At 46.2% G+C, this 27,770-nt stretch overlaps 1 protein-coding gene and 1 long non-coding RNA gene across 3 annotated transcripts; one reads left to right on the top strand and one right to left on the bottom strand.

The window, feature by feature from the left end:
- Window positions 1–18,869: 18,869 nt before the first annotated feature.
- LOC141575526 (uncharacterized) lies at window positions 18,870–20,722 on the bottom strand. Its single transcript, XR_012503161.1, has 2 exons — window positions 20,535–20,722; window positions 18,870–19,095 (listed from the first exon to the last, which is right to left on the bottom strand). It is a non-coding gene; the product is annotated as an uncharacterized LOC141575526 (long non-coding RNA).
- HEY1 (hes related family bHLH transcription factor with YRPW motif 1) lies at window positions 19,811–24,019 on the top strand. 2 transcript variants are annotated; one of them, XM_010951625.3, is made up of 5 exons: window positions 19,811–20,431; window positions 20,697–20,772; window positions 20,922–21,005; window positions 21,297–21,378; window positions 22,266–24,019. In XM_010951625.3, the coding sequence occupies exons 1-5, from the start codon at window positions 20,343–20,345 to the stop codon at window positions 22,847–22,849; spliced, it is 915 nt and encodes a 304-aa protein (XP_010949927.1). In that variant the 5' UTR covers window positions 19,811–20,342; the 3' UTR covers window positions 22,850–24,019. The 2 variants fall into 2 exon arrangements, with proteins under 2 accessions (XP_010949927.1, XP_074211005.1); XM_074354904.1 differs by lacking the exons at window positions 19,811–20,431; window positions 20,697–20,772; window positions 20,922–21,005; window positions 21,297–21,378 and adding an exon at window positions 21,411–21,816.
- The last annotated feature ends 3,751 nt before the right edge of the window (window positions 24,020–27,770 follow it).

The raw sequence follows: 27,770 nt of genomic DNA, 5'->3' as shown, positions 1-27,770 counted from the left end.
TATACGCTGCCCTTTTTCTTCTTTTTAAAAAATATTGGTCATAACCTATGAAACTGAGTGGACTGTGGCCATCAGTTTTGAAACCACAGCCCCTGGGCTTTAGACCGAGTAGGATGGACAGTTCGCTGGGGTGGGCCTTGTGTCCGGTGAGTTGGTTGCGGGAGCCTGGAGTCTGTGCAGGGAGCACGGATGCCCTGTCCTCGTGCTGGTTTAGCCTGTTAACCCTGAGCGCCCAAACCGCACCGGGCGGAAGGTCAGAGGACTGAGAGAGCAGCCACCTCCAGCCAGTCTCTCCGCCTCAACCAGCGTCTGGCGTCTCCACCCACAACACAGACATTCAGCAAAAGCTCATTGATTCAGACTCTGTGACAATGGAATTTGTTATCATTTGCTTCGGGGCTATTACAAAGGCTGGTCTCAGAAGTGTGAAGTTAATCAAGAGATGTTCTTGAGTCCCACCCAGGAAACGTCAGTATATCTCTCCCTTGTCCTCTAAAATGCCCACAGAGCTCAGGGCATCCGGAAAATGAAGTCCACTCCACCCCCAACCCTTACTCTTCGTCCCCTTTGGTCAGACAGAATCTGAATCCAAAGAATGTCACTGGAGTCATTTCCTTGTTTATTTACAGAGGCGACGCTTGGCATCAGACTAACTGCCCCTCCCCGTAGAAAAAAATATCCAATCAGTATGTTATTAGACAGTGTTATGCTGGGGAAGATGAGCATTTTAGCATTAGATCTTAGTGTTAATTAAGTAAGAGATGCCCTTCAGGTCCCGGAGCGAGGAAGCAGGAGGTCTGGCTCCCTCACTGGTGAGGGTGCGTAAACTTAGCAGAAGGATTGATTCATCACCCCCAGCTCTCAGACCCGGGCAGGCACTGGGTGTTTTTATTTACCACTGACGTGTTTCTAGTGCCCCAGAGTCTGGCACGTTGGGCGTAGTTTAAAAGTAGTTAGGGGCAAACAAAAGACAAGAGACATCCTGGAGTGGGCCCTTTCCTGGGAGGCCAGTGCCTTGAAGTGTTTCCTTTATATGGTTCAAGGGACGTTGACCCGAGCAGGAAAGTCCACTGTCCTCCTACACCGTGATTCTCCTCAGAGGTGGCACCAGCCCCTGGGGACCTGGCTTTGTGCGCGCACTGCTGTGCCACGTGGCAGTCGGGGGACCTGATGGGACTGGTGACCAGGGAAAGGAAGGTGTGAATGTGAGCTCTGCCCTTTTCTTTCAGTCTCTGGTGTGGATTCTGGCGGGGAAGCCCCTGGAGACCTCCCACTAGAAGCACAGAAGACAGATTGGAGACAGACTCAGCCCTCTGACAGCACAGGGCTCCGCAGGGGCACCCCTTGGAGGAGGAAAGGGGGATACAGTGCACCTGGGTTGTGAGAATGATGAGGCTTAGGAGAATTCCCAAAGAGATCTGTGCTTGGTTATTTGGCTGATTTTTATCCCAGTCTGTTGTAAGTATCTTTAGGCACCCATTCATTCTGTTACCTTAAAGCTATAACGACTTCTGGAATTTCTTTTTTACTTTCCTTTTCTTTCTTTCTTTCTTTCTTTCTTTTTTTTTTTTTTTTTTTTTTTGGTGGGGGGAGATAATTAGGTTTTTATTTATTTTTTAGTGGAAGTAGTGGGGATTGAACTGAGGACCTCCTGCACACTAAACACACACTACCACTGAGCTATTCCCTCCCCCTGAAATTTCTTTCTGTCCTAGGGCTGGGCAAGGATCATAGATTCACTTGATTAAATAGGCCTTGGTCACAGGCCCAACCTTGAACCCATCTTTGTGGGCAGGGGAGTGAAACGTGTTGATTGGTTTAAGTAAACCGTGAACTACCTTGTATGTGGGTGTAGAGTAGATTTCACCTGGAGTACTTGGGTTGAATAGGGCTGGCAGATTCCAGAACAAATTATGAGGGAAAAGGAGAGACTGAAAGCTGGGTGGGCCATTAGGGACCCTCTGTAGTTGAATTACCAACCATCCATCCCATCTCAACTCCCGCCATAGCCACCTCCCTGGCGTACCCTATTCTCAGCCCTGTGGGGCTATCTGTTGTCCTCTGAACGTACCATGCAGTCTCCAGCTGGAAGCCTGCTCATGCTGTTCCCTCATTGAGAACATATATTTCCCATCCCCCACCCCCGGCATGTTGAATATCTACCCATCCCAAGGATCTAGCTCGAAACCCACTTTTCCCTGATGCTTTTTCAGATTCCCAGCTAAATAAATATTTCTCTTCTCCATTCTCCAATTCATCTTCTCCACATTATCAGCTGTGTGATTTGGGGCAACTCACTTGACCTCTCTGAGCTTTAGTTTCCTCCCCTGTAAAATATGGATAGCTAGTGCATGTGTCAAGAGTCATGGTGACGATGAGGTGAATAAAGGCGAAGCTCTTAGTACAGTGCCTTGAGTCCAGGAAGCGTCAGTAAATGTTATTATTTTTATTTCTGCATTTTGTAGGTGGACCAGTGAACCTCTCAGCAGACTGACTTTGTGTGTATCTCTGCAATAGATTGTGAGCTGCTGGAGTTCAGTCTAAAACATGTTTGTCACTTTTATCTTTATTTTTTTTTTTTCTTAATTGAGGTACTGGGGATTGAACCCAGGACCTCGTACATGCTAAGCATGTGCTCTACCACTGAGCTGTGCCCTCCCCAACCTCCGGCCCCCACCCTCACCCCATCATTGTATCTTTGATTCTCTTAAATATTTCGAGCACTGCTATGTGTCATAGCACTGCTATGGGGTGGAGACAGCAGGACATGGTCACTGTTTGTCCTTTTAAGGCCTACAATGTTCCCAGAACAGAGCAGGTGCTTAACAACTGTAGAGTTGAACTGATATTAGGACTGATGGAAATAACCCCGTTCCCTGGCTAGATGGCCCTGGTGTATCCGAGTGAAGCCAAATCACAAAGGCTGGTCCAGGTCCAGAGGCCGGAGACAACTATAACCTGGGCTGAGGATGCATCATTTGGGGTCATTCCAAGGCAGCAGACAAGCTATGGGAAGGACAGATCACAGATAAGGATATGAGCGAAGTGACAAGACCGCGGTTAGGTGGTCTCAATAGCCCCCTCGATGAAAGACCCAGAGGTTAGAGGAGCTCAGAATGGAGGTTTGCCTCCTGCTATGCTTTTCAGGATGGGCTGAGGCATGGTGGCACTCACTCAAAGTCCGTCCGCTGACTAGACAAGGCAATTCTTGCTGTGCCCCCCAGAGCCTCAGCCTTCCACACTTTTTTCTTTCTTTCTTTTCAGTCCTATTTAAATGAACCAAGGGATTTTGGAAATAGGAGGCTTTGCAGTAACTCAGAGGAGACCTCCGCGGTGGCCTGAATGAGATTATTATTAGTAATGGGGATGGAGACAGGTGCGTGGGTTTTGCAATATTTAAGAAGAGCAGACTGGACTTGATGATTGTTCGGATGTGCAGAATACATCAGTGAGAATGATTTCCATTGCACATAATTGACACCGTTCCTCACGCTGGCAAAAACAAAGGAAATGTATTCTCCCAAACAATAGAAGACTTAAGGGTATGACCCGCTTTAGGGTTGGTACGTTCAGCACCCCAGCATCCCTTGTCTTTCCGCTCTGCCATCCACAGTGTTGGCTTCATCCTGAGGCTGGCTTCCCATCACATCAATAGTTGGCTTCCCCAGGGGTGTGTTTCTGTTCACATGGGATGGGAGGGAGAAATTGGCTTCTTTTTCTGAGCAGTCAGAAACAAGCCTCATCTCAGGTTTCTTTGTCCTGGATTGACTTAGACCTGCCCACCCCTGAACCCATCGGTCACTAGCACAGCATGGGAGATGAGGTCACCATGGCTGACTCAGAGGAGGGGGCTGGGGGAGGGGGCAGGTAGAATGGATGTTAGGGAGCCAACCACAATGTCCACCAGCTTAGGCAACTAGGTTATGGGAGCGCCCTTTACTGACTAAGGAATCTGGGAGGAAGAGTGGGGTTGGGGAGAAGATAAGCTTATTTTTAGACTGGCATCCTGATGTTTCTTTTCATTTCATAGACTAGTCCAAAGGGTACTTAGGTCACTGGAGAATTTCTGAGGATGCATCCTCAGTTGAGAAGAGTATGCACCCAAGAAGCTAAACACTCTTCTAGGAGCTTTTTTCATCGCCAACCCAGATGCTGTCCTAGCTGTGATAAGGACAGTCCCCCTACACTGTGGCAAAACTGTTTGTGAACATTTTTCTGCCCTCAACTGATTGCCCTCACTAAGTCATCACAGCATCTTGCCTGAAGCTCAAGTGAGATGGCGTATGAGTAGGGTGTTTGTGACATGTTGTCTCTTGGTAATTCTAGGTTTGAGGATGCAATCTTTAATGGGCTTTTTTCTTTAACCTCCCTAATGCTACTTCTGTGATTATTCTGATACCATGAGGAGATAGGAGTGTATGGCAGACATTTGCTCCAAATGCGAGGTCTAGCCTACGTTGTGTTTGGAATTCACAAGTCACAAGCATAAGTTGAATGAGATCTTAGGGAGCAGCATGAGGTAGTGATTAGGAGCGTAGATGATGGACTCAAGTTGCCCCTGTTGGAGTCCCGCTCTACCACTACAGGCTGCGTGACCTCAAGTCTGTCTTACTCTGTGTCTTAATTTCCTCATCTGCAAAGCGGGTTTGATTATGATACTAATGGAATCTATCTCATAGGTTGGTTAGCAAGTTCATTATAAAAAAGATGCTTACAAAAGTACCTAGCATACAGGAAGTGTTCTTTGCTTGCTTGGTTATTGATTATTAAAAAAAAATAAATTATTTAAAAATGCCATACCTTTTTTCTTTTTGTTGATATATTCTAAAACAAATCTTAAACACTTGGGTTTTGATTAAACTGTTTCTCTGTGACACTGCCTGTGTAACTCGAGATGGAATCAAAAGCCCATCCCGGCTGACCTTCGGGCAGGTCAGCACCACATTTGTGGTCCCAAGGGCTTCTCGGGACTTGGCTCCATCTCAGCCACAGGTGGTCTATTACCTTGTTTAGCCGATTACATCCAATTAAAGGGAAGGCCTTAATTTGCCTTTCAAGCACTTGTAATCAGCTAAACTGTTCGACATCACTTCCTGATGCTAAGATCTCCTGCTTCCTCTTTCCCACACAAGAGCAGCAAAAAGAAACAGGTATTCAAATGAAGGAATTTTCAAAGTCTTTCTAAATTGTTCCTGGAAGGTGATTTCTCCTTCCTTTTGGCTTTTGATGCATTTATAAATCAGTTTTGTAACCATCTGTTGCAGCTTTGAACTAAATGCAAATCACCTCTTTTAAAGTCAAAGGAATGGTAGAAATTTTTTGTAAAAAATTAATGAGAAAGATTATTGTCGGGTAATTTTCCCATTATAAAATAATATGCTTCATATGGAAATTTGAAAAATGTAGACAAGTAAATGGGAAACAATCATCTCTGTCCCCAGCCAGAAATACCTACTATAAACATTTGCATATATTTTCTTCCAGTCTTTTATTCTGTGTATAGATTGTGTTTAATATAGTTCTGATCAAAGTAGAAATACAAGTCTGTGTCCTGAATTTTGCTTCACTTAATTTTTAAAGTTTTTCCCACATTGCTATAAATTCTAAAAATTTTAACGGGTTCATTGTATTTTACTATGCTTGATTATTTTCTATCATGGAACATGAATTTAAAATATAGTATTTTCAATCATTTTCCCCCAGTATTTTTGATTTATTTACGATTGATTTGAAGCAGTGGAATAGGTAGGTCAAAGGGTATAAACATTTTTCAGGCTCCTGATTCATACTGTCTATTCTAAAATGTCTGTTCCCACTTAACCGTCGCATCGAGGACAGGCAAGAGTGCATTAACAGAAGGTAAAATTTCCTCCTCGTGCTGTTCAGGGGAAGCTGACAGCATTCTTATCTCCTTCCCTCCTGAGTCCCCACCCTCTTTTTAAATTATTGTGATGAAAAAAAACCCATTTTAACCATTTTTAAATGTACAGCTCTATTGGTGTGAAACAGATCTCCAGCAGTTTTTCATCTTGCAAATCTGAAACTCTGTACCCACTAAAACATAACTCCCCTTTCCTCCCTTCCTGCAAAGTCTGGCAACCATTATCTGCTTTCTGCTTCTCTGCATCTGACTACTTTAGATATCTCATCTAAGTGGACTCCTACAGTCCTCCTGAGTCCCTTTTGCTGCAGCGTATCTACTTGAAATTACTTGCAGGGGGCAGTCAGTTACTCAAGGGTGACCTCTGTAAGAGGCAAACACACTGCCTTCCTGTCCCTTATTGCTACCTCTCCCACCCAGGCCCACCCTATCCCATTTAAGCTCCATATCATAATATATCCATATGTGACTATATATTCATTTATCTATTCATCTGCCTCTTGGATACTACTACTTGGATGCCACACGGTCACTTACAACACAATATGGCCCAGACTGAACTTATCATCTTACTCCATTTCAAACCTGTCCTTTGTCCTCCAAGTTTTCTACCCCGGTGGCTCCCACAATCATCCATCCTGGTTGTATAAGATGGAAGCCTGGAGTGGTCCCAGACTCCTCAGAGTTGCTTATTGCCAAAGTAAGTTTGGTTCCCATGTTCTGTCAGTTCCTCCTTCTAAATATCTCTCCAACCTGGACCATTGTCTCCACCTGGCTCCTAATTTCAGTCTCGTACTGGGTCAGTCCCCAATCTCCTCTCCGTGCCTCTAGCATTATGAGTCCCTTCAATCCATCCTCCAAACTACTGCCCGAGTTATCCTTCTAAAGGACAAATCTGATTATCTTATTCTTTTACTTTATTTAGCCTAATTGCAGAAGATTTAAGTCCGAAGGCCTCAACAAGGCTTTTCATGATCCTATCCCCACCCCCAGCCCCAAGCTGCAGCTGCGCACATCAGTTTGCAGAGCACCTCACACTCCATCAAGACCCAGAGGCCTTCTCCCCACTCTCTGCCCCTCCCCCACCCGCCATTACCTCTTCAGAATGCCCTGTTCTCCTTTCCTCTCTCGGCCATTTGTTATTTGTCATTGAAGTGTCATATGAATCACCCCTTCTCTAAGAGCCCTCCCAAATTCCCCTGCCTGGATCTGGCGCCCCTCCTCTGGCCCTCAGGGTCCCCAATACAGACCTCCACTTCTGAGTCAGCCTTAATTATTGGTTTCCATCCTTATCTGTCTCCTCAACTAGATTTGTAAGCAACTTAAAGACAGGTTCTGGGTGTTTCATCTCTCCATCTCCAGCTCTAGCCAAGTGCCTGGCACATAGGGGATGCTCGAAGCATCCTTACCGGTTGCACATTGAATGCAGTTACCCTTGATCTTATTTCTCCACTGCTCTGCCACTTTCCAAGGCAAGGGCAGAAATTTCTCCCTGTGATTACGGCATATAAAGTTATACAATGAGTCCTTACAAAAGTCAGCTTTCCTCTTCTTCAAGAGAAGTATGGATAACATGGTATCTTCAAAGTGGGGACTTCCATTGTGAGAATGGAAGCGTTACTGAATCTTATAACCCACAAAAAGCCAAGAAACACAGACAGCACACATTTTAAAAATTATGTGTTTGTTTGTTTAATTGAACTATAGTCAGTTTACAATGTTGTATCAATTTAATTTCTGGTGTACAGCATAATAGTTCAGTCATACATATACAGACATGTTTGTTTTCATATTCTTTGTCATTATATGAATGAATTATATTCATTACTACAAGATATTGAATACAGTGTTCCCTGTGCTATAGAACAGAAACTTGTTTATCTATTTCATATTAGAAAGCACATTAAAAAAATTAGGCCCATGTATTTTGTCACGCTTACTACTGTCCTTTGTTAGTGGTCTCTAACACCTTCCTGCACCCCTTCTAAAAGCTTAGCACCAAAGTGCATGAAACTCAGACGCTTGAGTCCAAGGACAAGCCGCTGACTCAAAAGTCACAACTCACTGTGTTTCACTCCTCCGGTCCCCCCCCCCCCCCATTGTACAGTGATGCAAGAGCTTGTTTTACTCCGCGCGTCGAAATAGGTTGTTTTTAATAATAAAATAAACACACTAAAACACCTTTCCTCTATTGTCCCAGTCTGGGAAAGACTCACTGAACAAAATTGCGAAAGGAATTTTGTAGAGCATTTCTTAATCAGGTTAGAAGTTTAAGGAGACTTTCTCCTTTAATCCTGCTTCTTCCAATGTTCCCGCCCTTTCTCTCCTCTCAACAGTCCCCGCCCCGCCCCGCAAACACACACACACACACACACACACACACACACACACACACAAACACACACACACACACGCTTTTTGGTTGCGATTGCAATTCAGTGACATTTACTCCGCAATCAGCACTTCTTCCCCTTCCCTTCCCACTCCCACCCTGCAGGGAGGCCAAGAAGGAGGCGCAGAGGAGAAGGGGAGAGAAAGCAGCCCCTCGTAGTATTCAGCCTGCCCGGCTCCCTACAGGAAGTGATCTTGCTGCTTTTAGGCCAGGCACACGCCTCCCAGCCAGCCAGCAGCGCTAACTAATTAGCACACGTGATGGGAATTGGAAACAAATTTGCCAACAATAGGAGCGTGGGAACCAGGGCTGCGCCACAATTACAGCTCCCCTCCCCCCCGCCGCCCAGGGAGGGAGCCAGCCGGGGCCAGGGCGCCCGCCCGGGGACTCCCTGTCCCGCGTCCCTCCGGTGGGCCTGGCCGCTCCTCTGCGCCCTCTGAGCGTCCGCGCACAATAACGGGAAACGTGTTCAGGGAACCTCAGCTCCTGCCAGACCACGCGGGAGGCCAGTTACCCTTCGTTGGAAAGAGAGAGGGAAGAAAGACGGTCACCAGATAGCCTCCTTGCGACAGCTTAGGGACCCGCCAGCTTAGGAGCGCGCGGCCCCGCCCCGCAGACCAGGCACCCCGCCGCACATCTGCAGCGAGGGGCCGGGACGCCGCTTGGGTCTGATTTTACGTGGGCCGAGTGGTCCCCGCCCTTTCCGCATGATGCTGCGAGGGGCTGCGGCTGGGGTCTAAGAGCAGCGACACCCGAGAGCACCCAGAGCCGGCGCTCACCTTAACTAGCGGCAAGCAGCTCCGTGCGTGTGCCCCCAGAGGTCTTGTCCAAGGTTATTTCAGCTAGGCTGATGGAAATAGGCTTCTGACGTTTCCCAGTGTGCTTCCACGCATAACAGCTTTATTGAGACATAATTCACATAGCAGACTATCCACCCACTTAGAGTGGACCATTCAGTGGTTTTTAGTATAGTCACAGATAAATGCAACCATCACTAGAGTCAATTTTAGAACATTTTCATCCTCTCAAATAAACAAAAATCCAAAACAAAACCAAAAAACAAAACAACACCCTCTCATTAGCTTTCATCTCTCTTGTATCCCTCCCTCCCTCTCCCCTCCCCAGCTCTAATGTACTTCCTTGCCTATAGATTTGCCCATTCTAGACATTTCACCGAAATGGGGTCATGTACCATGTCATCTCTGGTGACGGCTTCCTTTTCCTCAGCACGTTCTCAAGTTTCATCCAGGTTGCAGCACATATCAGTACTTCCTTTTTATTGCTGAATAATAGTCCAATGCATGGACTATAAACACATTTTGTTTATCCATTCATTGGTTGATGGACATTTGAATTGTTTCCATCTTTTGGCCATTCTGAATAAACATTCACACACAAGCTTTTGCGTGAATGTGTTTTCATTTGTCTTGGGTTGTCAATACCTAGGAGCAGAACTGCTCTGTTGTGCGGTCAAGTTCTGTTTAACTTTTAAAGAAATGGACAAACTGCTTCCAAAGGGGCGGTCAGTTCCCAACCAGCAATGCATGATGGTTTCAGTCTGTGCAGATCCTCACCAGTATTTGCTATTGTTTGTCTTTTTTGTTATAGCCACTCTAGTGAATGTGAAGTGGTTCCTCAGCTTTTCCCGTGCTAAATTGCTAAAGCCTTTCTGGGTGTAAGATCTGGACTTGCATTCTTGAAGGGTCATGAATGGTAACTTACTAAATCAGCTGCTAAAACACAATAGTATCACTGGTTCCAGTGAAAACTGAAGTCGAAAGTAATTATTTACAAATGTTTATCTGACTGATAGCATAGAACTGGCCAAGGATGCTCTAGTTAAGAGCTGATTTCTGTCTGCTACTTCCCCAACCAAATCCCCACCCCACCCCCAAATCTCAGCTTCTGTCTGTACCAGACAAGTTATTCTCATGCTATGTGATTAAAAATGACCCTCTATATTCAAAAACGTTAACTGGCAGTAGAATGTTACTCTGGTTTGTGTTGTCCAAACCCAAAGTTATTTTCCTGGAGCCAGGGTGTTTGATCAGGGTTCAAGTTTGTTTAGATATAAGCATAAATTCTCATTTATAGGAAACTGCTTTTATAATAACAGTTATAATGTTTCTGTTTACATGACTAGCTGCAGATCAACAAGGGGGTGGGTTACCATGTGACATTAAAAAAATGCAGACAGTAAGTTGTATTTATAGCAATGAAAAGGGCGGGGAGAATCCCCTCCTGGCTTAACCTAGTTATTTCTCAAATTCAGAAATGATTGTCATAATCTTCCACGTATTTCAATGCAGCATTTTTCTGAAGCAAAGATTCCATATAATGATTAAAGCAGGAATATCTTTGGAATATAGTTGAAAGAGGTCATTGTTTAGCCAGACAAGCCGCAAACACTGCAGGTGAGGCATTCACTGCATCCCTGCCTTTGCTTGGTTTAACTGTGATTCTCAGTCTTGGCGTATTAGAATCACCTGGGGAACTTGAAAAGCATATTTATGCCAGATGTCATCCCAGATGAGTTAAATCCCAATGCCCAATTTTTGTTGGTTTTTTGGGGGGAGGAATAGGGGGAGACTAACTTCAGTGTTTTTCACCAGATCCCCCCAGATAGATTTCAAGTGCAGCCAGGGTTGAAGTTGGTCTAACCCCTGGTTCTCAAAGTGTCATTCCAGGACCAACAGCATCATCAGGTGGGAAGTTCATTGAAATGCATAGTTTTGGCCCGAACCCAGATTTAGTGAATTAGAAACTCGAGAAGTGGGGCCAGCCATCTGTGTGGCTTCACAAATCCTCCAGGTTATTTTAATGTGTGCTAAAGACTGAGAGCTACCGCTCTAAGTAGGAAGCCTCCACTTCAGAATCACCTGAGAATGCCAGACAATTGCTGATGCCTGGGTTCCAGCCCCAGAGATTCCGATTTTAATTGCTGGAGGTGTGGTATAAGAATTGGGATGTAAAAAAGACAAGCTTCCCAGATGATTCTATCATGTGGCCAAGTTGTAAATGACAGATCTGAACCAGCAATTCTTAAAATATGGTCCCAAACAAGCAGCGTCAGTGTCACCTGGGAATTTGTTTGCAATGCAGACTGTTGAGTCTACTTGAGATCTATAGAATCAGATACCCTATAGGTGGGGCCCAAGAATCTGTGTTTTCTGAAGCCCTCTATGTGATTCTGATGCTCCCTAAAGTTTGAGAACTACTCATCTAAACAGCACAGTTCTGGGTCTGAAATACACATATTTAGGGTGGATCACAGTTCACTACAAAACCAGTGGACCCTGGAGGAACACAATTTCTCTTCATATAATTAATAGGTATTAAGTTCTACTATTACCACTGTAATGTTCATCTAGGTTTTAATTATTTTGCCTCTGTAGGTTTGAAGGATGATTTTCTTTATGCTTTTATCTTTATTTGCTCATTTATTTGGGCTTCAGAGGCCCGAACGTTTCATCTGACAGGGAAACAATGGCTTCCTTTCTTCTCTATGGAGCCCTTCCCATGGGAAACTCACTTGGAAAATCCATAGTTTTTCAATGACTTTCTTAAACATCAAACCATTACCTCAATCCACAAAACCATCCCAACATTCAAGTCACTCAATTTAGGAATTTAACATATATCCTGAATTAATTAGAAAAGTACAAAGTTCTTATCATTCGAAGGAGCCTAGCTCACTTCAAAGGTACGTACTCAGTATCTCATGATGAGTTTTTGATAGACTTGAAGCCAAGCAACTGGTTTTCTCCTATACTGCCCTCTATTAGAGCGAAGTTTCTCTATCAGCAAAGACAAACGGTCTTTCAGAACAATGGTTCTTACAGTGTGGTCCTTGCATCAGCAGCAGCAGTACCACTGTGCCCTCCAGGTAACTCTCATGCATGCTAAAAGCCAAGAACCACCACTTTAGAGCAAGAAATCTGGGAATGATTCTTGACTCTACTGAGCAGGGCAGTGCAATCTCCATCCAATGACCTGCCAAGTACTTCTCAGTGTTCTTTCAGAATTTCTTTCCCTTTCCCCCCCACTCCCTGAAACCATAGCCTTAATGCATGTTCATTCCCAGAAGATACCCAACTCCAGAACTTCTTTCTACTACATGTGTATTCCTTTTGTATCACCTCAACTATGTGCGAGGAGGATTCAAAACCTCCCCTTTCTGTTTCTGAACCTAACTAGATCACCTTATCCTGTTTCACTTTCTTTGTCCTCATGGGCATGGCAATGATTTTGCACTGGCCCATCCCTCTCCTGCTTGTTTCCTTCTACTAGAGGTCCTCTCCTCCCCACTCTGGCAGAGATCACCACATCCTCTCCTGTCTTCTCTCCTAACTCCACAAATGCCACAAATACAGGTAGAGGCAAAAAAGGCAGCGAGGTGCCCTTGACCCATGGGCACTGAAGTGTCTCATCCTGCTTGATTTCTTCTTCACTCACCATCCATCAGCATATTCTTACCCTCTGGCTTGTACTTAAAAGGTGGGTCCAAGAGACCAGATTCCATGAATAAACTCAAGGGGAAAGCACTGTGAGAATTCTTCCCAGGGAACAATATGGATGGACTTGTGGGCTCCTTCCCTGTCCATCTGGTTACAAGGGAGAACCAGAGAGAAAATGCAGACAAAGATGACACCGGGATGGGCTCTCATTCAGTCTTCTCTAAGGTTTTTGTGTGTCCACACAGTTTCGTGTTGTGGACCTAAGAGGGTTCAATTCAAGAAGGAAGAATATTTATAGTCTATAATATGGTGCCTTGTATAGAAAATCTTTAATGCTCAACAGTAGTAAAGCAAGATCTTGTGTGTGTGTGTGCGCACACGCGAGCATGTGTGTGCATGTATGTGTTTTAAGGGGATCTAAGTTCACATTGATAAAATCTAAAGAATTGTTCATGATATTTCTCTTTCAAGATACACTACTCCTTTTCTCTCTACCTCAATTATTAGCAGTAATTCTCAGCAGCAATTCCCCTCTACGTGAGGACACACACACACAGAGAGAGAGAGAGAAAGAGAGAGAGCGCGAGCGAGCGAGCAGCCCTCTGATGTCTCTTCTTATAAGGGCACTAATCCCATCATGAGGGCCCACCGTCATGACCTCATCTAACCTTAGTTACTTCCTAAAGGCCCCATCTTCATACCATGAGATGGGGAGGCTAGGACTTTAGCATATGGATTTGACGGTGGAGGGGGGGCACAATTCAGTCCAAAGCAAGAATGATACCCAAATACCTTTCACTTCTTTTATCTTCTTATAATTGGGATGTTGTCTGGCCCCATTAGCCTTTGAGTACAAACAAGGTCACATTAATGCCCAGATTACAATGACTCATCACTTTCTGCCTATTGGGACTTTGTCCCCTTTCTAAGTTTTCAGCCTGGCCCAGACAGTGCCTCATTAATGTTCAGGACCGAGTTCACCCCTGCCAGGCCCTCCTTAAGACTGCTTCTTTGCCCAGTCCCTAGTCTTCCACTGGTCCATTACCCCACACCCTAGAGCCCCATTTGGTGATAAATATGTACAGGAGTGGCACAAGGGTTGTACAATGACCCTGATCCAAGTTTGCAATGTGTTGTCAGCTGGGTGCCAATCAGCACTGTTTTCTCCACCAGGATAATTTATCATACAAACAGCTCTCTCAGCTTCTGGTCCTAATCCTTCTCTTTACTGAGTCTCAAAATCTGTCCTCTCTCTTTTTCTTCTTTTCCTCATCTCTGCCCTGGGCCCCTCAATCAGAAGGTAACACAACAAAACAATACCATTCCTTTCAACCTAAGCCCCAAAAGGACAACTTAGGGGGTTAGTGGCCCATCAGTTTCAAAGACATGAGAGTATGTGAATTCCAGTTTGGGGCTCACCTGGAACCTCGCACTATACTTTGAATTTTAATAATTTTCAATCATTTCAGATATATTTATGATACATATCTATGAACACACAAGTCCTAAATGATGAAACACTTGGACACAGGATCTAATGACACCAGACGACACAGATATGGCAGTGCTGCCTGAGCATCCAGGCAACCCAGGAAAATAGTCCTCCACTTCCACTGAATGCAGCTGGGTACAGGTTTCAAGAAATGAGTCACAGACTTGCTTTTCTGACACCCTAAGACTGATCTCACTTATATCCAGAGCTGTCTTGAAAGTGTGAAATAAAAAGTTTCACTGAATTATTTAAATTTTGAAAAGACACTGCAAATAAATATCTGAAATATTTTAATTGAGGGAATATGTTGCCAATTACTGTTTGCATCATTTGAATTGAGGAAAGAATATGCTGTAAACTAGCCTTTAAGGGAAAGAGGATGCCATGGAATCAAACCAACAGCAGGGATTCAGATACGACTTTGAGCAAATCTACTTCTCTCTGCCCAGGCTTCTTGTAAAACTGGGAAAAATACTAATTGCTCCTTCCTGGGTTATTCTGAGGATGCAATTATAAGCTTAGTTCTTAAAACTGTGCCTGGTACATGGTAAGTGCCATAAAAGTGCAGTGAAGAAGTCTTTACATTTTTTTTTTCAAGGAATTGTTCTCTCCGAATAGTCAGGAAAGAATTTTTAAAGCCAAAGTTATATCCAGAACTCAATAATACTTTCTATTAAGTTGCTTTTCACTTATGCTTCATTTTATGTGGGTCATCAGTCGTTCATCACAAGCAAAATGCATCCATCCTCAGGCTAGAACAGAATTTCCCAAGGTTGGTTCCTGAGGATGCTATTTCAGTGGAATACTGGCAGATGTTGTGAGACAAAAGGGTTCTAAGGTTGACGAGTTCTGGAAGTGCAGAGTTGGACACGTGACAATGAGGCGTCTTTACTAAGGATTTCTCAGAGCCATTTACACTCTCAGGCGCCCTGAGATCTCCAGTAGTTTCCCAAATGTCTTTGAAAACAGATTATTTTGCAGAGAATCTTGAAAGATTAATGTTCTGTGAAATGCACTTGGCATTTTAAATATCCTTTTTCTTTTTTTTTTAAAGACAGAGTGACCCATCCTGAAGGAATTTTCCTGGTTTGCCTGGATGCTTAGGCAATACTGCCATATCTGTGTTTCTTGCAGGAGCAAGAAAACCTACAGAAGCATCCTCTTAAGATGCTCAGCCCAATTCAGGATGAAGGAGCCCACGTTATCACCATTGTAACTCGTAAGCAGGAGGTGTGACATTTGTATAGTAGTTTACAAAACGCTTTGTCTCATTTTACCTTCTAAAAAACCAAAACTAGTACCAAGATAATTCTTAATTTACAGATGAGAAAACCAAAGCTTGGAGGAGAGACGTACAGTCATGGACTCAAGGTCACATGGCTAGGAAAGGGGGACTCAGACTCAAGCAGGCAACTTGGAACTCTCTCCACCTCTTGCTGTAGAACTTTGCTGCCTGATGGGATTCCAATTCAACAACCCCTTCAGGGCCAACGCAAAGGGTCTCCCATCTGACCTCAGGTAGGAGAGTGGGCAGTGGAAATGCACTTTTGCGTGGCATCACGTGCCCCAAGGCAATGTGGCATTTGAGACACAGCAGCAGGAGAAGGCAGCAAGCAAGAGGAGCAGAGGAAAAGCGGCACTTAGTCAAAATTTGGGTCTGCCAGCTTTGGGTGACTGTATCTTGTGGTTTCTGATTTGGTGGGTTCTCATCAAGGAGCCATGTCTGAAGCCAGTAGGGACGCAACTTACTTGTTCACGTGCTCATAGCACGGCGTGTTTAAGGCACGTTCCTTAAAAAGAGACTCAGAATGCACAACTTTCACTAGTAATCAATAGCAGGTGCTAATTTTTTAGGTCTACTCAAAATAACCTCATACTCTTCACAAGAAGCATGGTTCTTTCCCACCATTTTAAAAAGCTTTCTAGAGAGACTGTGTTGAATATATCCAATTACTAGATACTTATTTTTTTCTCATTAGATGTGTAACTAACTGAGTATCAGAAGAAAACTGAGGGGTAACCTAGTGTTCAGTTTAAATCAAATATATTAATAGTTTATAGTATGAGCTGCTGTTTAAGTGCTTCCTCATGGTAAATCACTGTAAAATGCTTTACAGAATTGATCTTATTTAATCTGTGACAATGGAAAATAAAATTGTTAATATTCCCATTTTACAGATAGGAGAACAGAGGCTTAAAGAGGTTAAATAACTTTGCCCATTGTCATGCAGCTAAGATGTTGATCTGAACATGTCTTTACCACGCACCCCTGTGAGCAGCTGGATAGGGACTGTGGCTTCCCAGCTCAGTGCTCCAGGCCCGGCTCCGTGCCCAGCACCTAGTAGGGGCTTTATACAGGGTGTCAAGTGAATCCATAAACAAGAAAGACCAGGATGTTTCAAACACCAGCTGGCTTCACCTAAAAGCTGTTTTAACAAAGGCATTTTGCCACAGAATAGATAAAGCAACTTGCCTACAAGCCCAGACTAAGGCTGTCTCTCTCTTTTCCCCGGGCTGCGGGTGTAATCTCTGGCTCTCTGGCACACCGTTGCCAATGCCTGTTTATTCACAATCACCTACACTCACTAGCAAACTGACAGCGAGAAGGCTTCACTGAGGACACCAAAGTCGGGACCTTCACCGTGGCCAGAGCCTTGATGAACAGACAACTGAAGACCCAGGGCTTCTTCCTGGGCCATCCCCTACTGTCTTTTCTGGCCAGCTGCTCACCCTTAAGCCTCTTTCATACAGAAATGCTGCAGCTGCACTTTGAGGACGAGCTCTTTCCCTCTAGAGGTCTGACCAGTTCAGCCCTTTAGAAGCCTGGCCCAGGCCTGGCCCTGGGAGTGAATTCCCCAAATCTGGGCTATTTCTCTCTTTGGGGGCACATGGAGCATCTTTTCTGCAAGAGAACACAGAGAAAAGCAACCAGCTGGATATAAATAACTAAACCCGGACCCCACAGACCAGGTGAGGAAATGGGCCTGCATGCAAACTGGAAAAGGCTGCTACCTCAAGAACGATAAAAGAACAACACTGCCCTCCCCCACCCTCCCCCATTCCACTGGAAAAAGGCCCCTTCTGGAAGGGCTAGGCCCGGGCAGCTCCTCTCAGGCTGGAGAGGGGGGTCACTTCTGCATGTTTGCCTTGTGCACAGCAGGTTGCTAATAAGTTTAAAACAGTTCTTTGCTCAAAGCTTCCAGGGATAAATCCTCTCCATGTAGCAGGTGGTACAACATTGGGCCTCCTGCTTTCAGTCCAACTCTCTCCTCTGATGCCACCATCCAAAGGAGGGGCCTTCATCCCTTCTTTCTTGGCTCTAACTGAATCACCAAGTTGACCTCACCTCCATCAAAGTCCCTTCTCAAACTCAGAAAAGGCCTACTCAGACCTCAGAAAGTATTCTCACCCCCTTGTATTTCCAAGCATCGACATATCTATAACTATTTCACTTGTGTATTATCTCCCCCTAGAATGTGAATTCCTGGACGCAGAAACCATGTAACTTTTGGCTCCCTGTCACATTCTCAGGTCCCAGCACAGTGCCAGGCACACGGGAGGCACCCAGTAAGTATTTGCTGGATGGATGAATGAATGAGAGCCCAAGTTAAACAGCACAGGAATGGACAATTTCAATGTAGACCCCCTTTTTGACAGAAAGTAATATTGAGTATGGGAGGAATATTTTGTTTAGGTACCAATGTGGGTGAGGAATCCTCAACCCCATGTTGTCTTCCTCTCTCTCCCACCTAGCTGCAGCCTGCCCACACTTCTCCAAGGCAGCGGAAATGGGCCAAAGCAGGAAAGGCTGACTCATGGTAGCTTCCAGAGGCTGGGAAAATTTACAGAACCACAGAGGGTAGTGCACACACTGACTTCTGGGACAGAGTGGCCCAACACGCTGGGGGAAGAACCTGAAAGTCAGAGAAGTCTGGAAAGCAGAGGGGAGAGGGTGGATGGCTTCCTATGCCTGGACCACCAGGTTCTACAAGGGAAGTGGCAAGTGGCAATGATGTGCTTGACTGAAGACTGCGGAGGCTGAACGTCTGGCTTTGCGACTACAGCAAACCCCAGGGAGCTCTGTGACCTGCGAGTAGGAGCAGAAAAAGAAGATACTGGGATTATCCTTGGGTGGACAACTGACAAGTGGCCTCCTGGTGCACCAGCAACAACAAATCCACGTTGGCTGATGGAGAGACGCAGCCTAGACAGGGAAGCAGAGGAGACCATTAGGAAGGACTGAGGGGTCAGAGGTGAAGGCGAAGTGGAGCAAGAGGGTCAGCGAGAGCCAGGAAGGGGCGTAACGTGTGTGTGTGTTGGGGGGGGGGACAGGCTGAGAAATGAACGTAAACGTTATCAGGTTCAGGCCACTGAGAGTGCGTGGTGTCCAAAGTGTGTTAAGAGGGCACTGAGATCAACAATTAAGGGGGAACAGAAATGGGCCAGCAATTCGCAAAGGTGAGAATACTTCTGTCATCCTCAACAGTATTTATCAAGCGTTCCCTCACTGACAGGATTCCAAGCTCAGCAGCCACTAGCGTGGATTCAGAGGAGTAGGAATTGCTCTGCTCCTTTGTCAGGGCTAAGGAAGTCTGGATTTCTAAATTCAAAGCAACCATTCGGCTGCTTCTACAAATCAGGAATCAGTCCGAGATATACAATATATATTTTAAAAACATCTCTCTTCTTGAGGACTCGTGGAACTTCACGCAGCACCCAGTACACGCCACGCCACCACCGAGGCCAGAGTGTGTGGGGTGCGCGCCAGTGTCTATGGGCCAGAGACGTGAGTCCCCGCAGGGAGGGCGGCCTCAGACGCCAAAGCTCAGCCCCGCCACCCTGTCGCCCGCTGAGAGGATCTGGCCGCCAAGGCCTGAAAAAAACAAACAAAAAAATATAATGAATATCCCCAAAGGCCTTTTCTCTCTCTAGACAGCCGAGAAAACAAGGGCTCCACTTCCCCGGAAATTAGATGCACAGGGGAATTCATTCCATCCTGGAGGCTGGGAAGCCCCTGCGGAAGCGCGACCGGCTGCTGGTGGAGACACAGCTCCAGAAACCGAAAAAGAACATTCCCTGAAGTCATGCCTTCCCTGCAAGCGCCGGCTCCCGGGCTGGTGGCCACTGTGGATGGCGCCCTGCCCGTCCGCGGAGCGCCCGGCGCGCCGCCCGGCCAGGTGCATCAGGCCCGTCTCCGCCGGCGGCGCACGCCTCCCGCGCCGGGCACGGGCGGCCCCGCAGCCGAGATTTACCGCGGCGCAGGGCGGCGGCTTCCGGGGCCGCCCGGCGCCCAAGCTCGGATTACAGGTTCACACGGGGGGCCCGGCCCGCGGCCGCCCAGCCCCCTCCGGCGCGCCCTCGCGCGGCCCGGCTCCCCCGCCTGCCCATTCTTCTCCATTCATGCGGACGCCCAGCGCCGCCGCCGCCGCCGCCGCCGCCGCCGCCGCCGCCAGAGCGGCCGCCGCCGCCGCCGCCGCCGCCGGCCGCCCGGATTGGCTGGCGGCCGCGGCGCCGGCACTTTCCCACGGCCCGCGGCGCGTGCGGCTCACCGGCGGCGCTGCAGGCGCGGCCTTGGCGTGTGGCCAGGCCAATCGGGGTGCGCGGAGTGGGGCGGGGCCGCGGCCGTCGGCAGGCTGGTGTCCCAGCCTGGCCTCCCCCGCCTGCCCGCCGCCGGCCCACCGCCGCCCGCGCCTCCTCCTTCCCCCCAGCGGAGGCCCGGCGGAGCCCCCGCGGAGCCGACGCACCGCCGCCGGTCTGGGGAGGGCGCGGAGGGCGGGGGCGGGGCGCGCCCTCGCCCTCAGCCTCGCCCCCGCCCCTCCTCTGAGTCGCTGCCAATCAGCGGAACGAGAAGCCGGATTGGGCGATGGAAGGCGGTTGCCCTGGAGCCACCACCCCGCCCCTCCACCCCCCTCGCCCGCCCCCTCCTCTCCCCCGCCCTCCCCAGGGCCCTGGGAAGGGGCGCAGCGTGGGAAAGGGATGGTTGAGTTTTAACCGGAGGCAGAGCGTGAGTGGGACCAGTGTGTGCGGAACGCGAGCAGCCGAGCGCGGAAAGGCGCAGCTGCTGTTAACTCCTCCCTGCCCGCCGCGCCGGCCCTCCCCCGGAGCCCCTGCGCAGCCAGCATGAAGCGAGCCCACCCCGAGTACAGCTCCTCGGATAGCGAGCTGGACGAGACCATCGAGGTGGAAAAGGAGAGTGCGGATGAGAATGGGTGAGTTGAGGGCGTCAGAGCGGAGCAGGAGCGGGAGGCGAGCGCCGGCTGGCCGCGGTGACAGCGCTCGAGGGCCCGGGGCACGCCGGCTCCCTGCACTGACCTCTGCGCATCTCCCGCAGGCGTCCGCCCCGGGTGAGGGACCCCGAGGCGCTTTCAAGCCAAAGTTGCCAAAGCTGTCTGAGTACTGGGGGGACGTAGGCGCGACCTCTCAGATCAGCTCTTCTCGCTTAACGGCGATTTTTTCCCCCCTCCTCTCGTTCAGGAACTTGAGTTCGGCTCTAGGTTCCATGTCCCCAACTACATCTTCACAGATCTTGGCCAGGAAAAGACGGAGAGGAGTGAGTCGCTTTACAGTGCTCCTTTTTTGGGGGGGGAGGGGGCGGGGATTGTTTTGTTTAATTAATTAACGGAAAGAACCACCTCTCTTCACCTTGGAATTTACAGTCATAATGGAAATGTCCTCCTTTGTTTTGCCTGCCTTCTACAGATCATTGAGAAGCGCCGACGAGACCGGATCAATAACAGTTTGTCTGAGCTGAGAAGGCTGGTACCCAGTGCTTTTGAGAAGCAGGTAATGGAGAAAGTAGATAGAGCCCTCAGTGTAGCTATGCACGCCTTCAGAATCCTTCCCCTCATGAATCTGAACCTCACCCGTGTCTTGGAAAATAACCGCGTTGTTTGTGCGGAGGGAGATGAATTCATCCAGATTCGAACATATTTTGCGAAGACAACTTATTTTGCTTTAGTCTGTACTTTTATGATTTACAAAGCATATATGTGCATCTAAATTTTAAGTTGTTCCCCAAAGGCACTTGGTGCCAAAATTAAAAAAAAAAAATTTTCCCCCTCTTCTCTTCTGTAGGGATCTGCCAAGCTAGAAAAAGCCGAGATCCTGCAGATGACAGTGGATCACCTGAAAATGCTGCACACCGCGGGGGGGAAAGGTACATCTCCAGTCTGGCGGGGGCCCTGAGTGTTGGGGGTAGAATGAACAGCTGCGGACAGCCAGGACTGGTGCATTCGCTGCCTTATATTTGCTGTGTGCTTTGGGGGTGGGGAGAGAACGTGCGTGGTGTGTGGGACTGCCTGTCAGTGCATTTTCACGTGCACATTTCCTCCAGCGAACTCATCACCCCAACCCTCTGCAAATGAAGCTAATGCACCTTCTTTTGGAAAATACCTATTATGTGTGATGTGCCCATAAAATTGTGATTCAAATCAGGTAGCTCTCACATTTGTTTATTGCCATTCTGAGGAAAAGCTTTTTTTTTTTTAAAGTATATAAGCTTAATTTCATATACAAGATTTTAAAAGAGTGAACTGCCACATGACTCTTGAGGAAAGAAATCTCTTGCGGTTAACTAGAGAAAACTCAACAGAAGGTGGGAGACGGAGCTCTGTGTGCCTGTCTCCAGCCAGAAAATGCTTCTCTCTGCATCAAGTGCCTAAAAGCCCCGTGATGATAACTTACATCTGTGTGTCTAATGAATTTCACTACTCTGTGGTTTTTCTCTCCTTGATGTATTTTTTGTTGTTGTTGAGGGAATACATTAAAGGAATGAACATAGTTTCATCTGCCGGTAGGGTATAATTCCAGTTTCTGCTTGGCAATTTCTAATTGGGCTTTGAACTTGGATTAGCAAACATATACTCCTCATGTTGATCAATGCAAAGATTTTGGTTGACTCCCAAGTATTTGGACTTTCAGAAGAGCCCGTGAATGCCGTTTTTTAAAGGATGTAGGTATTTTCCAGGAAGGGCTGCCTTTGGGATTGAAATAATTAGGGAAATGAGCGACGCTCTAAGGTTTTTCTTTTGTTCTTTTCCTCAGGCTATTTTGACGCGCACGCCCTCGCTATGGACTATCGGAGTTTGGGGTTTCGGGAATGCCTGGCAGAAGTCGCCCGTTACCTGAGCATCATCGAAGGACTAGATGCCTCTGACCCGCTTCGGGTTCGACTGGTCTCGCATCTGAACAACTACGCCTCCCAGCGGGAAGCGGCGAGCGGTGCCCACGCAGGCCTTGGACACATTCCCTGGGGCAGCGCCTTCGGACATCACCCGCACGTCGCGCACCCCCTGTTGCTGCCCCAGAACAGCCACGGGAACACTGGCACCACGGCCTCGCCCACGGAACCCCACCACCAGGGCAGGTTGGCCACGGCACATCCGGAGGCGCCCGCTTTGCGCGCGCCCCCTAGCGGCGGCCTTGGACCGGTGCTCCCCGTGGTCTCCTCCGCCTCCAAACTCTCGCCGCCCCTGCTCTCCTCCGTGGCCTCCCTGTCGGCCTTTCCCTTCTCTTTTGGCTCCTTCCACTTACTCTCTCCCAATGCACTGAGCCCTTCGGCACCCACGCAGGCAGCAAACCTTGGCAAACCCTATAGACCTTGGGGGACGGAGATTGGAGCTTTTTAAAGAACTGATGCTATAGAATGAGGGCGGGGGAAGACTTAAAATCCCAGCTGAGCTGGGCTGTTGCCAACATCACCTTAAAGTCATCAGTAAGGTAAAAAGAAAAAAAGGTACACTTTCAGATAAATTTTGTTGAAAGACAAAAGGTTTGTTGGTTTACTTTTTTTTTTTTAATTTTTTTTATCATGTCATGTATTAGCAGCTTTTAAAAACTAGTTGTTAAATTTTGTTCCAGACATTAAATTGCAATAGTGAGTATAAACCAGCACTTGGTGATAGGTTTGTACTGTGCCTAATTTACTTTGTAAACCTGTCTAAGAAATGATTCCATTTTGGCCTCAAAGTTTTGGGAGGTTTAATATTTAGTAGTTTCAGTCTGTTCTTCTCCTTGTATAGTGACAGTGTCTTTTTAGAATTAATTTTCCAAACCATTCTACACTCAACGCTAACATGACGCTATTTGTTAATTTTTTTGGCAATTTAAGGTGTTGTATAAATAATATTCTTTTTGGGGGGGAACTATATGGAATTTTATATTTCTGAATAAAGCGTTGACAAATCAGATGATCAGCTTTATCCAAGAAAGAAGACTCGGTAATTCTCTGCCTCCTACAGCAGTAAGTTGAATGTACAGCCATCAGGGGCCCAGAATCCGAATGCCTGACCGCTATCTACCAGGACTTGTAGTTCTGGCTTAGTTAGGAGAGGTCCGCATTGGAGCTGGCAGGGAGGGGATGGAAGATAATTGCATAGACTATGCCTGCATTTACCAGCCTCAAGCAATGCAATGCATTTTTAAGCTCACAGATCTCAAATGCACAGATGTTAACATGGATAAGTGATCATGGTGTGCAAGTGGTCAATGAATAGTCCAGTGGAACCTGTTAAATGCGTAACCTAATTCTTCCCGGAGCTACCTTATTTTCTTTTAACTGAAAATTTTTCTGTTGTGTTTTCCTTTTTGATGCATGGAAATGTGGTTGTCGAGATACTTAAAAGGGCTTTGCTGCCTTCTACTTGGTTTGTTTAATTTGATTTGGGCTATAAAAGCATCATTTTACAGGTTTATTCCTATAGCAGGTGTAGTTTAAATGACCTCCTCTGAACTGGGTTTGACCTCTGTTGTACTGATGTGTTGTGACTAAATAAAAAAGAACAAACTCTTCTGCTGTATATGCCTTACATACTTTGGTCTTTCTCTCTGTTGGCTAAGACAAGATAAATTTTCTTTTCTTTTCATTTTGCCTGGTTATCAGTTTTCTTATGTCTAATAATTTCATTATTCTTGGAATTCTAAGCTGCATGAATTTGTGCTATTGAATAAGGTGACTTCACTATGGTGCAGAGCTTTGGTGTGACTCCCACAAGGGGACTTCGCCCTCCAGCTGTTATGTCAGGTGACCTGGCCCTCAACTGGCCATGTATGGACTCAAAACCTCAGTGCAGATTGGAAGTTGGCAGGTGGGAGAGAACTCTGATGAAATCTTATAAAATTGTGTTGACCATTTGACAAATTTTTACTGAGAGCATTTACTACATGCTTAATTCTACGCTGGGAGAACAGAATATTTAAATTCTTTTCTTTCTTTCTTTCTTTTTTTTAATGGCAAAATAAGAAAAGCCAAACTGCTCTCTCTGAGTCCGAGCACCTGAGGCCTGGTGAGCAGTGGCAGGCTGTAATTCTGCACCTGCACCGCTCCAGGAGTCTTTCCTGGCCTTGTTTCCAAGGAATTTGCTTAACCCTGTCGTTGCATTTGGCTCCTGCACTGTGTAGTGCAGAAACCGACACATGCTTTAGGTTAGAACAAAATGCTGCCAGAACAGAGGCAGTCATCTGCGCCCTGGGGGAGAGGAGTGCCTTCCCATTGCCTTAAAAGTCATCCTCCTGCCAATTAAGGAGTGCCGTTTCCTAGCTCGGAGGAAGGAGTTCGCCTTGATCCTGAGGGCAGAAGGGAGGACAAGGAGAAAACCCACTCTGGCGGATGAAACAGAGCCTTCCTTCTCTTTGCCTAACCACCGAGCTCCTGCTCCCTCCTCTGATTAAGAAATGAGGATAAGGAGGCAAAGAGAAGTTTGGCCTTTGAACTTGAGCAGCAACTTCTGGGTCCCTGTGAATGGAATGGATAGCGAGTGTGGCGTTTTTCTGATTGTGGGTTTCAAATGCTAGCTCCCACTCAACCCTCCTCTGTGTGGCCTCGGGGCTTGGTCCCTCCGTGATGCACGGTTGCATTCTTAGCGCTGCCTGCGCCATGCAGAGGCTCTTTCCGCCTGTCATAATGCGGAGATGGAAAGTGTCATGATGATTTCTGCCAAGTGTCAGTTTCATTTTAGCAACCGTGATTTCAAATGGCACTACAGCATTCCTGAACAGCATCGTGCTCAGACCATCTTAGGTGCTCCATGGCACACAGGTTGAGATGGCTGCTAATGTGGTAAAAAAAAAAAAAGAAGTAAAGCCTCTCATTTTGCCGACTCTGCTGGAAGCATGGTGGAACCGTAAACGTGTGGCACATTCCTCTTGTCTTATCAGTGATCCCTATGTCACCACCTGGTTAGTTTTTCTCTTTTTGGTGGGGGGATGGGAGTGGGGGTACTCTTCGAGATTACATAGGTATTCAAAGAAATATTTTGGTTTCTTTTTAAAATCTTTTAAGTTGACAGATTTCTGGAAATGGTAGAGGTGGAGTCTGGGAAACAGGATGGAGTTACGGTGATGAGCCAGAGGTATGTAGAAAAATGAATGTAGGAAAACTCTTATTTTTATTCTGAACTGATGTAGTATGACAAAAATTAACATCAAGGACATTAGTGCCAGCATAATTTTATGCTCTCTCTCTCTCTCTCTATATATATATATATTTATATATATTTATGATACTTCTACACACACAATTTTTATATGGCCTGTCAATTTACCTTATAAAAAATAATATCACTTGTCACAAAGAATCTTGAAAGGCCTCAATAAGTATCTTTTATCTTCATTATATATATTTACCATGAATTAATGACATGAAATATAGGTGTGCAGAATTCTTGCATTAAAAAAGAACCTCTAACTCTAAATCTTTTTTAGATTTAGAAAGAAAAAAATCCAAGATGTATCATTCCTAATGTATTCACTATAGTTCAATTAAGATATGAATTCAGCTTTCTTTTGTCCCACTCTGTCACTCACAAAAATCATGGTATTTTAAACATAGATGACTTATATTTAAAATTCCTCAGAAATTTCTATCTCTAAGTTAGGCTTTTCCCCAGCCCTTCTGGTCTATACCAGTGTCACAGCTTTGATGCCTTCATTAGTTTGCAGTGATGTTTTATAATTAAAATAACTTCAGAGCTAATATCATCTGAGAGACTGCTTCAAATGTGGCCCAATTTCTTTCACAACCGGAGCTCCAGGGAAGGGGGGGGGGGGTTGTCTTGGGAAGGGGACCAGAATTCTGGTTCCTGCTCTGCTTTTATCTCATTGAGTGACCTTCGGTAAGTCATTTAAAATTCTCTGGACCCTGCTTTCCTCACCTGTCGGATAAAGTGGTTAGACTAGATGGGGGTCCCGGGTGCACACTCACAGGGTCAGGCACTTGTGGGGAAGGATGCAGGGGTATCGGCCAGTGGGTGCTGACCCAGGGGACACGTTCCTAGCACCTTCACTCTGCAGGGTCACATCGCTTCTACACAGGAATTTGGGTCTAGCATTACTAGATCTTTCAAGTTTTCAGAAGCGTCTCCAATTTTAGATTATTATGTGAAATTGCCCAGTTTATAGAGATTGGTAGCTAATTCACCGAAACCTGCTGCCAGCAAGACTGGGCCAGTGGGCAGCAGCCAACTCAAAGCTACAGGGACTCCAATCTGAAAGCTTCTCTGAGGGCTAAAGTTTTCTAGTCTGTTCGTCATGCATGGCTTATGAATATGCTTAATGGATAAACACATGCCTAACATAAAATAAACAATGCAGTAATTAGGGAGCTGTAGGTGATATTATGTAAAGATAACGGGCAGAGGTTTTTAAAAATTATTTCTGGGTTGTATTTCCTCCTGGAGAGAGAAACTGAAATCATTCTTCTTTTTATCCTGAGAGCCCCTTTAAAAATTTTTTTTATTGCAGTGTAATTGATTTACAATGTTAGTTTCTGGTGTACAACAAAGCGATTCAGTCATCCATCTATCTATACGTACATATATATGTATATTTTTCAGATTCTTTTCCAGCATGTTATTACAAGAAATTAATCTAGTTCTCTGTGCTATACAGTAGGTCTTTGTTGTTTATCTATTTTATATATAGTAATGTGTATCTGTTAATTCTAAACTCCTAATTTATCCCTCCCCCAAACCCCCTTTCCCCTTTGGTAACCATGGTTTATTTTCTATGTTTGTGTCTGTTTTGCAAATAAGTTTATTTGTCTCATTTTTTTTAGATTCCACATATAAATGATACCATGTGGTATTTGTCTTTCTCTGTCTGACTTACTTCACTTAGTAAAATAATCTCTAGGTCCATCCATGTTGCTGCAAATGGCATTATCTCATTCTTTTTTATGGCTGAGTAGTACTGAAATCATTCTTTTGGTTTTAAGTCTGGACCCTTCACAGGAACCTTTCTAAAGGTGCTGTCAACTTGGTCACTTTACCAAGGAGGAAGACGGGGTCTCGGCCCGGTGGCCTTCGATGAAAGAACAAGTGTGTAGCTTGCTGGTGACTCAGCACACTGAGGTCCTTGGAGGCGCCATCTGATTTCAGGAAGAAAGAAATGCCAGCAAAGAGCAAGCTGTTTTGAACCTCAACTTGAAATGTAATGCCTGCCTTGATCTGGATGAGCTGCAGGGCTTTTCACTCAGATGTTTTAGTGCTCTGCTCCGGGGCGGGGGAGGCGAGAAAGAAGCCAAGGGACCTAGAAACCCAGCCTTTCTTTCTG

Source organism: Camelus bactrianus, chromosome 29 (assembly GCF_048773025.1).
Source record: "Camelus bactrianus isolate YW-2024 breed Bactrian camel chromosome 29, ASM4877302v1, whole genome shotgun sequence".
NCBI classification, from domain to species: Eukaryota; Metazoa; Chordata; class Mammalia; order Artiodactyla; family Camelidae; genus Camelus; species Camelus bactrianus.
This window is presented reverse-complemented; position numbering and strand designations above follow the sequence as displayed.